At 41.6% G+C, this 11,506-nt stretch overlaps 1 protein-coding gene across 1 annotated transcript in view; it reads right to left on the bottom strand.

Moving 5' to 3' along the window:
- Positions 1–11,506, bottom strand: part of LOC104522169 (thrombospondin-4) — a 35,459-nt gene that overhangs the window by 7,673 nt on the left and 16,280 nt on the right. The window contains 8 exon segments of the mRNA XM_010164390.2: positions 1–118; positions 2,795–2,847; positions 3,643–3,761; positions 4,447–4,606; positions 6,062–6,169; positions 6,405–6,509; positions 7,856–8,008; positions 11,059–11,136. Coding sequence (XP_010162692.2) covers positions 1–118; positions 2,795–2,847; positions 3,643–3,761; positions 4,447–4,606; positions 6,062–6,169; positions 6,405–6,509; positions 7,856–8,008; positions 11,059–11,136 — 894 coding nt within the window.

Below are 11,506 nucleotides of genomic sequence, written 5' to 3'. Positions count from 1 at the left end.
ATCGTTATCATCATCCTCATCACACTCATCACCCAACCCGTCCTTATCCGTGTCCAGCTGGGAGCTGTTAATGATGGTAGGGCAATTGTCTGTGCTGTCCTGGTGCCCATCGCCGTCACTACAAGCACAAGACAAAAAGAAATGGCACACCAGCATCAGCTCCTGCCTCTGCATGGGGGACTGCATGGGTACCTGAGTGGGAAACACACTGGAGGCACCTGCCAGAGCTGGAAACAGACCAGTAGGGCACCACAAGCTGGTGTCACTCAGGTGGCTGAACAGCCAGGAGACAAGGTGTCCTGGGTTTGCTAGGATAGAGTTAAGTTTTTAGTAGTTTTTTAGTAGTTAGAATAGCTGTGTTTTAGTTTCAGTGTAAGATTTGTTATGAGAAGAACGATGATAAAAGTACTGATGTTATTAGTTGCTGCTGGAGCCCAGGGTCATTGTGTTGGCTGGTTCCCAGCTTCATTAGGACTGGGAGGGAGAAGCGCAGTGAACAGCAAAACCCAAACCTGGCATTTGGAATTGCCAGTGAAATATTCCGTATCATATCACATCATGTCAGGATATTAACCAGGGCTGACAGGAAGACGGGGGAATTCTGTCGGGGATCACTTGAGCTCACTCTTCTGGGATTTCAGTTTCGGGACTGTCTCGGCTCCGGGATCGTTAGCTGGCACAGGCTGGGCATTGGTCAGTGGGTGGTGAGCAACTGCACTGTGCATCGCTCATTTGTATATTCTGTTATCACTGTTGCTATCTGTATAACTTAATTTTAATTAGTAAATAGTTTTCATCTCAACTCATGAGTCTCCTTGACCTTTTCCTTCCAGTTCTCTCCCCTACTCCCTGGGCAAGGAGGGTGGAGGGTGAGAGTACAGGCTGGGTTTGGCTGCAAACTAAAAGGGTGAAGCCAATCCACCACACAAGGAACAAACAGGGACTGTATGATGAGGTGGCAGGAAGATGAAGACTAAGCCTGGAGCAATAAATACTCGGATAAGAAAAATAAAAAGGAGCCTTACATGAAGCGGGGCAAGATACCAGAGCCCAAGATCTCCAATGACTAAAGGGTGTGTAAGGCACATCCAACAAGTGCAGTGTCATCAATCAAAAGGCACCCAGGAGACAGCAAGAACTCAAAAGCTGGTGTCCTTTGTCACACATGTTGTCCACAAGTGTCTTGGTGCTCATGAATGTGCAGGTTTGAGTGTGAATGAAAATTTATGGGGGACTCTGCATGAGCACCTGAAATCAGACTTGTTTAAAAACAGCACTTGTTTAAAAGCAGCACTTTCACCCTCCTGAATAGCAAATTTTGTTACATTAAAGTCCTGCAGGGGAGCTGTGCACCAAGAAATAGAGGAGAAAGTCTGTAGCTCGCAGGCACTCCTCCAGCCCATGGCTGCATCAGCTGGTTACAGTGAAGAGTCACGAATAACAGGGACACAAATTATAGAGAAGGGTTTGGAAAGTTATGAGGTGGCTGCATTGTTTCTCCATGCCAACAGTTAAGTGCATCTGTGCAAAAAAATGGCCTTAAGTCAAGTGTGTTTTGTACACACACCAAAAACAAAATGGTTTCTGGTGATAAGCAGGCATGTTTCCCCTCAGTAGCTTTTCACCTAGCACTGGCAGAGCAGAAGTGACCTGCAGCCGAATTAATGCTGTGCTGCAGCTTGTAGCTATGCATATTCCCAGCTAACTTGCCCTGCTTAAGAAAGGTGCTTTAATTTTAGGTCAGAGCAACTAATGTTTGCACATTTGTGAGATAAAATGCAATAATGATCATGGATATATATCTATCAAAAGGTTAACCTCAGGCACAGCTACAACATTGCTACCAGGAATTGCTTCATACACATTAGTTAGGTTTGGGGGAAAAAAAAAGAAAATGTCCTTTTTTAAAACAGGAAAAAAAACCAAGGCCATATCTACTTAAACACAGCTCCCAGCTGGAGGCCTTAAAAGCTACTGGCCCAAGACTGGGAATGCTCGCTGCAGCAGTGGGGATGGTGGCTCCCTGTGCTTATCCTCCCAGACAGCAGCACCCACCAACAGCCCTGGGGTGAGACCTTGCAGCCGTCTACAGCTAGTGAAATGCTGTCCCAGCACAGGATTTATCACTTCCCTTTCCCCTTGCATTAAGTGAGGAGCACAGGGGAGGACTTGCCACCCTCAAAGTTGGTAATGCAGAAGTTGCTTCCAGCCAGGCATTAGCAGATTGTCATGGGACACGCTCTCCTGAAAGCTCAGGGCACGTAGAAGCCATAAAGGAGCCTTGCCTCTCTTGCTGTGCTAAAGCAAAGGGGTTCATCTGCAAATGTTTTACACTCGATAATAAAATCTGTTTCTGAAAAAACTAGGTTCTTACAGAAAAACATACAGCTCTCAACTGTGAAATTTCTGCTAAAGAAAAATAAACGAAAAGGGGAATTAAACATATAGAAAAGAAAAAAATATGTTACCTCACTAAGAAGCTCTGAGCAGCGCTCTGAGTTTTACAGCCAGAGAACTGCTCTGAATGTCGCTTCCATAGGAACTCACTGGAAGCCTGTGTGAACATGGGGCTAAAGGCGAAGGGCTTCATAACTGTGCTTCTACAGTAAAGTGAACCAACAAGGCTGATAAATCATAACATTATTTTTGAAATAACATCTCTTTGAGGAATTATTGGAACTAAATCTAGGCTAGTCAGAGAGCTTACAGCTCTCCAGGACTCAGTAGTATGCTTCAGCTCAAAACCAGCCTCTTCTACTTCCCTGCTGCTGTTACAAGCCACAGCACAGCATACCTGTCCTGATTGGTATCGCAGGAATCGCCAACCAGGTCATTGTCAACATCGGACTGCAAAAGGAAACAGAAAGTTCCAGTATCAGCTGCTGAGAGCATCTATTAAAAATGTCAGTATTAAACCAAAACACACCCAAATGAAATACAATTAAAATAAAATATGGAAAGACATTTGTTTTACAAAACATATTTTCTTGTTTACATCATCCATCTAACCAAAAGGTCAGTTTTATTAAAGAAAAAATAAACAAACCACAACAAAGCCAAAAAAACCCAGACAATGAATAAACAGGGTTAAACTTGATTGGAGCAGTTCAAGCAAGATTCCTCTACTACTGGAATAAGTATCCCTCATTTCTAACCAAGGCTGATTTCTTAAGCAGCTCTAAAAGTCTACCATGTTTCTTTTAAGTTTACAACATTTTTGGTTAGTCACAAGGGGCTTAATCAGAATTCAAAATATATCAATAGTCTCACTGACTTTTCACCTAGGAGCAGTGAAAGTTTTGCTAAATAAGGACACCAGGATTTTGTTCTAATTAAAGAAATACCCAGTGTAACTAAATCACACCACAGTGTGGAGTCTGGCACTGGACTCTATGGGACTGGACCATGCCCACATTTCAGACCATGACAGTAGATGACACTGTCAGGGCAGAGGTGCTAAAAACATCCCAAACTATGAGAATACACCTGGTGGCTCCCCTTTCTCATGTCAGGAGAGTCTGATGATCCATAAAGCTTTTCTGAATACCTACTATAAAAAGACAAATACCATGGCTTGCATCTTTCCAGACCTCAGCAGTCCCTCTCCCTAAATGAGGGTATTTTTTCATTCTGCCTGCTAACCTGGTTTGGGTTGCTGATTGTAGGGCAGCTGTCACAGGCATCACCAACACCATCATTATCCTTGTCCTCCTGGTCTTGGTTGGGGATCCTCTGACAATTATCCAAAAGATTCTTAATACCTAGCGAAAAGCGGATTGGATGTTAGCTAAAAACAATTCCCCTATTTGTTATTGGGCAACATAAACATCAAGAACAGTAAAGACACTATTCCTTTTCAGCAGCTACTTAATCTTGCAATGACATTATAAGCCTACACAGCAAATCTATCTTATGTGTACATCCATTCAATAGAATTTAGAAACATTGTGCTAAAGAACAGCACTCAACCTCATCACAGACAATTAATTACACACAATTCATTCTGTCCTGTTCCTGTATCACATCTTAAAGGATGGGACATTTCATCTTTGTCATTACATTTGAAGGGTTGTGATTTTTTCACTTCTTTCAAGCCTCCTACAGTAATGAAAACAATATATTATGTAGCTCTTGGGCATATGGGACAGGCAGCAGCAGGGTGCTCTAGGACATGTTTGCACCTTTAAGGAATTACTGAATGACTAACAGCCTTAACTTATACATGAAACATGGCTTGGTTTATCTGTTACAGTGTTCAGAGCTTCCAATGGAGGCTAAAAGATATCTATTAATCTAAATGAAAAGGATTTCAAACACAGGTTTTATGAAGAAAGACAGTGTGTTACATGACACTTCACAGCTGGTGACAGGAAATCTCCTAACACTCAATATATTCTAGGCAAGAATCAAGAACATTAGATAAGCTGCAAGTGAAGAATTACTAACCATCTCCATCCATGTCATCATCACAAGCATCTCCTTTCCCATCACTGTCTGTGTCCCTCTGGTCATTATTCAGAACATTGCGGCAGTTGTCACAAGCATCTCCAAAGATATCTTGGTCGCTGTTTCTCTGGTTAACATTGGGAGCCAAGACACAGTTATCCTGCAAGAGACACAGATCCAAATCAGACGTGAACCAGGCTCTGAATCTTTAATTTCTACTTTGGTGGATTTATATAACTCTTGTATTTATTTCTACTTCCACAAAAAATGATTACTGTGAGCAATTTGACATTTTATGTGAATATTAGCTCTGGATCAGTTTTCACTGGCTCCCTCAAAGCTCTGCTTTGAACCAACCTGTGGGTACCCTAAGCATAAGCATCCAGTATCATAAGGCTTTGTTTATAACTTTGACTTCTGATTCTCATTCTGGATATATTCATGGTGAGCAACTTGTTTTGGTGCCCTGCCTTCCTTACATGGCCCTTCGCAAAAGCTACAGTTCAGAGGCGCTGACAGGGTTTGTAGAAGCTCTTCGTGAAAGGCTGTTGCCTCCTTCTGGTAGAGGCTCAAACCAAAGCTGAAACACTTGGAAAAACAGGACTTTTTGATGCAAAATTGTACAAGTTGGGGTTTTTTTGGTCTCTCCTCTGAGACCATCAGGAGGCACATGGAGAAAACTTTATTTCAATGTGATGTAAACTTTCCCCTCCCATCTAGCACACCCATGACCTTTCTTTTGCACACATAGAGGCAGAGCAGAGCTTAGCAACAACACAGAAGTTACTTGATTGCGAAGGTACTGAACCTGCATATAGATTTACAATTGAAGGAGTATTTAACATCTTTCCTTATAGAACACTAATAAAACCAGTTGCTTCAAGCTACCAGAATTTAGGGTTGGCCTCTGTGGCAAAACAGCCCAAGACAGATCTTCTGTGATTGCTAGTCTGCCCTAGCTCCACATGGACATTTGTACTCTGGATAGAGTCTTGTTGTCTTCCTTGGAAGTGCAGTAAGGCAATACCACAGAAGGATTTTAATGAAGAGCAACAGTGGGCATGTGAGGATATGGGGTGAACACAAAAGGGATTTTACAGTGTGAATTTATTCTCTGATATATTCTGCAGTAGTGTACCCACATGGAAAACTCTTTCACTTTAAGAACATGATTCAAAGCTTTTTCAAGATACTGACAAGACACCCATCAGTTTATGTGCATTTTGGATTGCTCATGGAATGAGATGTCAGGTCAACTTGTGCTTTAAAAAGAAAGACATAAGTAATGTTCCTGAATACCATGCTATGGCAGAGTGTGACACATGGCACAAGTTCTGTATACAAAAAGTTCTAGAACTCAATGCTGAAATATAATAGTGGAGCATACACTGGTAGGATTGAAGGCTGGGTGAGACAGTTTGGGTGTTTTAGGTCTTATAACAGTGAGCATTACATAAAAGAAAAAGACAGGATTTGGAGAGCTGCTGGCATTGACAGGTATGGCATAATCTCTAGTAAATATTAGTGAGCCAGGCTTAAAAATCATTGCCTGTTGCAGTAACATGAAATCCTTCTTGCTTACACAGACCCCTGCACTCTGATCTATACACATCACCTGCTCATTGGGAATGCCATCTCCATCTGCATCATCGTCACAGGCATCTCCAATCCCATCACCATCGGCATCTTCTTGTCCAGAGTTTGGGACAAATCTGCAGTTGTCCTAGATAAAAAAGGAGACATGTCTGGTGTTCTGTGGGTAAACTGGATGCCTTCATAATTTGAATGACTATTTTTATTATTGTTTTAATTAATCCATTAATCAAACTAAATACAATTTATCCAGACAAATTCAGTAACTTGAAAAAAGATTAATACATCTAGTTATGTTTCTTCCACTCTTCCTTGTCACCCCTTCATGCTCTGAATTATTATAGGATTAAGACAGAATTTCTTACCTTTCTGCAGTTTTCAGCCGAACATGAGAGTTCTTCATTCGGGTAGCCATCAATGTCAACATCTTTTCCGCAAATATAACCATCACCAGCCCAGCCAATGCCACACTATCAATAAAACAACATGGTAGTACTACAAAAAGGTTAATGAATCACTGTGGCAATATGCAGAATGGAAACTCCACATCAGTCTTGAAAACAGTTAACATACAGGAGGCTTGGACAGACACTGAAGTACAACGAAGTACACTTCAGCACCTCTCAATGTGCAAAGAAAATCTTTGTTTCCAGCTCTCTGTATCTGGGCACAGCTAGAAAGAGCTAAGACCATGTTAAGAGGAATGTGTGCCTGCAAAACCTAATGATTTCAGTGGGAGGTATAGATTTCTTTTAGACATTGGTCAGGAATCAATTTTGGTTCCTCACCTGCAGGTGAAGAAAAAGAAAAGGGGGGACCTAGACAGAATATGCACTTAGCATCTCAACAAGGGGCCCATGGTTAGATGGGATGACTGTGTTTTTTTCAGTATCTCAAGAATACATCTGCAACTGGAGGAAGTTTTAAGAGAAAACTTTGCTGACAGTTACTGTGTTTGCATCAGCAAAGCAAGTGCATCTGCACAAAAGTTTACCCTGGCCAATCAAATTGGCACTGCTTCAAACCAATGCCCAATTTGTGTTGTAACTGAAGATTCATGCATAGAACTGCATGTCAAACTCTGACCTCCCCTTAAAATGAGGTCTTGCCTAACACAAGTATCTAGGCATCTTCCTATTACAGGATGGATTTAAAATACCCTAGATTCTTCTCTGAAATAGATGTACTTAAAAATGAGACCAAAGAAACTGCCAGCAAAAGCATGCACTGTATCCAAATTTAGGACACAGGATTAGTCTCTTGCTTCCCCTCACAAGCTGGAAAAACTAAATAATATACTTCAGTTATACTCTTACAATGAAAGTTCATATGCCACTTGGTGCTCCTTGCTCCCATGGCTGGAAAGCACAGTACAGTCTATCTGTGCCTAGAATCTGTGGTTCACTCGGAAAAATACTGCCTCTATCAGCGGGGTGTGCAGAGAGGATCCCTATTCAGAGCTATGTTGCTGAGCACCAGGAGAGGAATTTGTCCTTGTGATGCCTTCTGTAGAGTGACACTTAGCAGTCCTTCCTGAGGAGACTATAGAAGGTCTCTCTAAAAGCCATTCCCAAAAGATCTAGTTACACAGACAGAGTCAATATGGTACACAAGTATGTCCGCCTTACAGACTTGCTGCAAGAAGAAAACAATTGCAAGATAGACTCAGCCAGGTTATTTTCATAGCTAGTCTGGGCCAGTGTGCCACAATCTGGTTAAAACACCCAAATGTATAAAATGACCACAAAGATTTTCTCAGTTCCAGCCTAAAAAAGGCTATTTTTCACTGTGCAAATGCATGAATTAATGAACTCACAATACACGTCACCTCTCCTCTCCTCTCCTCAATACAACGGGCATGAACACTGCATGGATTGAGGGCTCTGTTTCTGCAGCTTCTCTCAGCCTGGCACCCCCTGGCTTGGTCTCCTGTATATCCTGGTTTGCACTGGCCACAGCGGTAAGACCCCTGTAAGAACAGAAAGTTACTAGCCAGCTTTATAACAGGCTTTCTTTTTCTTTTAAAGCAAGCATGCGAGCAAGATTAATTTCACACAGTTTATGCTGTGCAAGTGTAACTCTTCATCCATTGAGGACTCCTGCACTGTGAACAAACTTCATTTTCTATGTGAAATTCAGGTTTGGCTCCCGCAGTGCACACTGGAAAACACGCTCAACTCTTGCCTGTTTAGACCAGATTTTTGTTAAGCCAAAGAAAAGTTATGTAGCAGCAAAAGCTCTTTCATGATGCTTTGGTCCCTGACAGCACCACTCCGAGCTGCCTCTAAGTGGGCAAAACTCTCTGCAAAATTTTAAGCAGCACCTGCTTAATCAGATTGAATACTCTTATTTCAGGGTAAAGCAGACCCATTAGTTTATTTAAACTCAACTGGGCACAACTTTTAATCATATAGACATGAAAGTTCATTATGTCTTTGCCTCATTTTATTTTTTTAACTTAAATGTTTTTAGGCCAATTTGAGCTAAATCTTGCTCTTCAGAAAATAATTCAGGAGTTGAAGACACAGTCATACTCATTTACACTGCAATAAGAACATCCATGTAACCTTTTACAGTGGTTTACCTAAACACATACATACATATTTTATATTTGTGCCCCTCTTGTGTAAACAAATCCAAAGGAGCTAAACCAAGGAATCTGTGTGTGCTGGGACAATCACCATATGAGATATAAATGGGTAAGTGCTAATAAGAAGGGGGGGGTCTTCTTTAAACATCTAATGTGGCTTTTGTCTCTGTCTCACCTATTTATAGATTTGTAACCTATGACATAAAAGTTAATTGAAAACAATCTTTTTTCCTTACAGAGAATAACTATGACATGTCAAGAAACAGAAACAGGCAGATATCTGACCGACTTGTGCATCCATCCCTTTGTGAAACTGAGGTACTTCACACAACTTTACCCTTCCTATACAAAGTCTGTTGGAGGAACTATCAGGATTGTCGTGACAGGAAGATACATTTACTACCCAACTGGGCATTATTTTTGTCCCCTCTTCGTAGCTCCATTCTAAATTTTAACTCTGTGCTGTCTGCATACTTTCAGGCTAAAGATAAAGATACACATATGACCGAAGAGTGAAATAATCGCTGGGCCATGCAAATGGTATGACCTATATAAAACATACCAGCCCATGCACTTTCTCCTAATGGATGCCAGCACAGTGTCTTCTGGAGTCTGCTGAATTTGCTCAGTATATTCGGTCCTATATCAAGCCCTGGTATGCATTAAAATAGTCTTTAAGGCAGCACTTCCAGACCAAACTGTTTCTAAAATGAGACAGGAGTAAAAAAACCCCACACTGCTCTGTTTTGACAGATGGCAGGCCACTTGTTGCCCTCTGCAAACAGGGCCTCCTGAAGAGGACTAGTCATGTCTAGTCATGCAATAAGATACAACATGTGTTCTAGATATATATATATATTAAAGAAGATAAACATATTGAATGGGGAAAGCAGTCCTAGAAAAACAAGGTTATTAGCAACGAAAGCACACCACTTTCAACACTACTGGTAGCCTCAGTGATACCTAGCTGAAAAAAAGACCACCTTTACACCTGCAGGATACTTTTAACCCTTCTCTTGTTACAGAGAAAGTCTGCTCTGTGCAGCCAACTATAACAGAACAGTACCTAACAGTGGCATAAGTGGCACATACAGGACAACCAGGTGATCAGGCATGGTCAGCACGGGTTCATGAAAGGCAGGTCCTGCTTGACTAACCTGATCTCCTTCTCTGATGAGATGACTTGCTTAGTGGATGAAGGAAAGGCTGCGGACATTGTCTGTCACCTGGACTTTAGTAAAGGCTTTGACACCATTTCCCACAGCATTCTCCTGCAGAAACTGGCTGCTCGTGGCTTGGATAGGTGTACTCTTCACTGGGTGGAGAACTGTCTGGATGGCTGGGCCCAAAGAGTTGTGGTGAATGGAGTTAAATCCAGTTGTTGGCTGGTCACAAGTGGTGTTGGTCAACAGCCAGCTGAACACGAGCCAGCAGTGTGCCCAGGTGGCCAAGAAGGCCAATAGCTTCCTGGCTTGTATCAGAAATAGTGTGGCCAGGAGGACTAGGGAGGTGATCAGCACTGGTAAGGCTGTACCTTTAATTAAGTGTTCAGTTTTGGGCCCCCTCACTACAAAAAAGACACTTTGGTGCTAGAGCATGTCCAAATAAGGGCAATGGAGCACAAATCTTATGAGGAACAGCTGCGGAAACTGGGGTTGTTTAGCCTAGAGGAAAGGGGGCTGAGGGGAGACTATCACTCTCTACAACTACCTGAGAAGAGGTTGTAGCAAGGTGGGTGTCAGTCTTCTCTCCCGAGTAACAAGTGATAGGACAAGAGGAAATGGCCTCAAGTTGTGCCACAGGAGGTTTAGATTGGATGTTAGGAAAAAATTCTTCACCAAAAGGGTTGTCAAGCATTGACACAGACTGCCCAGGGAAGTGATAGAGTTGCCATCCCAGGAGGTATTTAAAAGATGTGTAGATGTGGTACTTAGGGATATGGCTCAGTGGTGGACTGGAAAGTGTCAGGTAAATGGTTGGACTCTATGATCTTAAGGGTCTTTTCCAACCTAAATGATTATATGATTCTGTGATTCTAAGTGAAAAGTCCAACTCGCTTCATAGCATTAAATGGATGTATGCCCCTTCCATCAGATCCTAAAATCTCTCAAACCATTTCTACTTCTGCTATCCTTGATCTCCTGAACTTAATATCTATTTGTATTAAAAGCATTGTACCTATAAACCCACATAACTGGATGGTGTGGAGAGAAAACTTCCTGCCATTCTTCAAGGAAAATGATGATACAGCTCAGATGGACATGGTAAAGAATAAAAAAAAATCAATACTTGATTTGTCATTGGTTTAGATGAAGCCAACAGACAAATTATATCATTTAGCTCTTCAATCAGAGTCATAAATACAATCCTAGCCTCATGGAATTTTAAAACAATCAATTTTTTAAAACCACAAATGAAAAGGTGCTTACCAAAGTATTTATGCAATGGGAATTTGGAACGCAGAGTCCAAGTCCACCATTCTGACATTCATCAATATCTAAGCACACCTAGCAATAAAACATATAATAAAAACAATATAAATTTGAGATCCAAGTGTGAAGAAATGCCACTAAAGTTTAAGACTAGAAAAGAGTCATGGCCTCTCCTGAAACCGCTCTCAGAATGGCACAGACATACCCATAGGCTAACTTTCCAATGGATTTTCTAGACATATATAAACCCTGAAGAGACACTGTGATACAGAAAACATCAACATTAGGATGGCCTTCTATTCATCAGACAAGAACTATGTTCCCCTTCTAGGCTGCTACAGGAGCGTGCAAAAAACGACAGTAAAGTAGGCCTTTTCGATTATACTTTTTCTAGTTGAAAGTCAGTTTACAGAAATCAGCAGAATCCCCTTTAAAATTTATCTGA

The sequence above is a fragment of the Antrostomus carolinensis genome, unplaced genomic scaffold (genome assembly GCF_000700745.2).
Source record: "Antrostomus carolinensis isolate BGI_N321 unplaced genomic scaffold, ASM70074v2 scaffold4653, whole genome shotgun sequence".
Taxonomy (NCBI): domain Eukaryota; kingdom Metazoa; phylum Chordata; class Aves; order Caprimulgiformes; family Caprimulgidae; genus Antrostomus; species Antrostomus carolinensis.
This window is presented reverse-complemented; position numbering and strand designations above follow the sequence as displayed.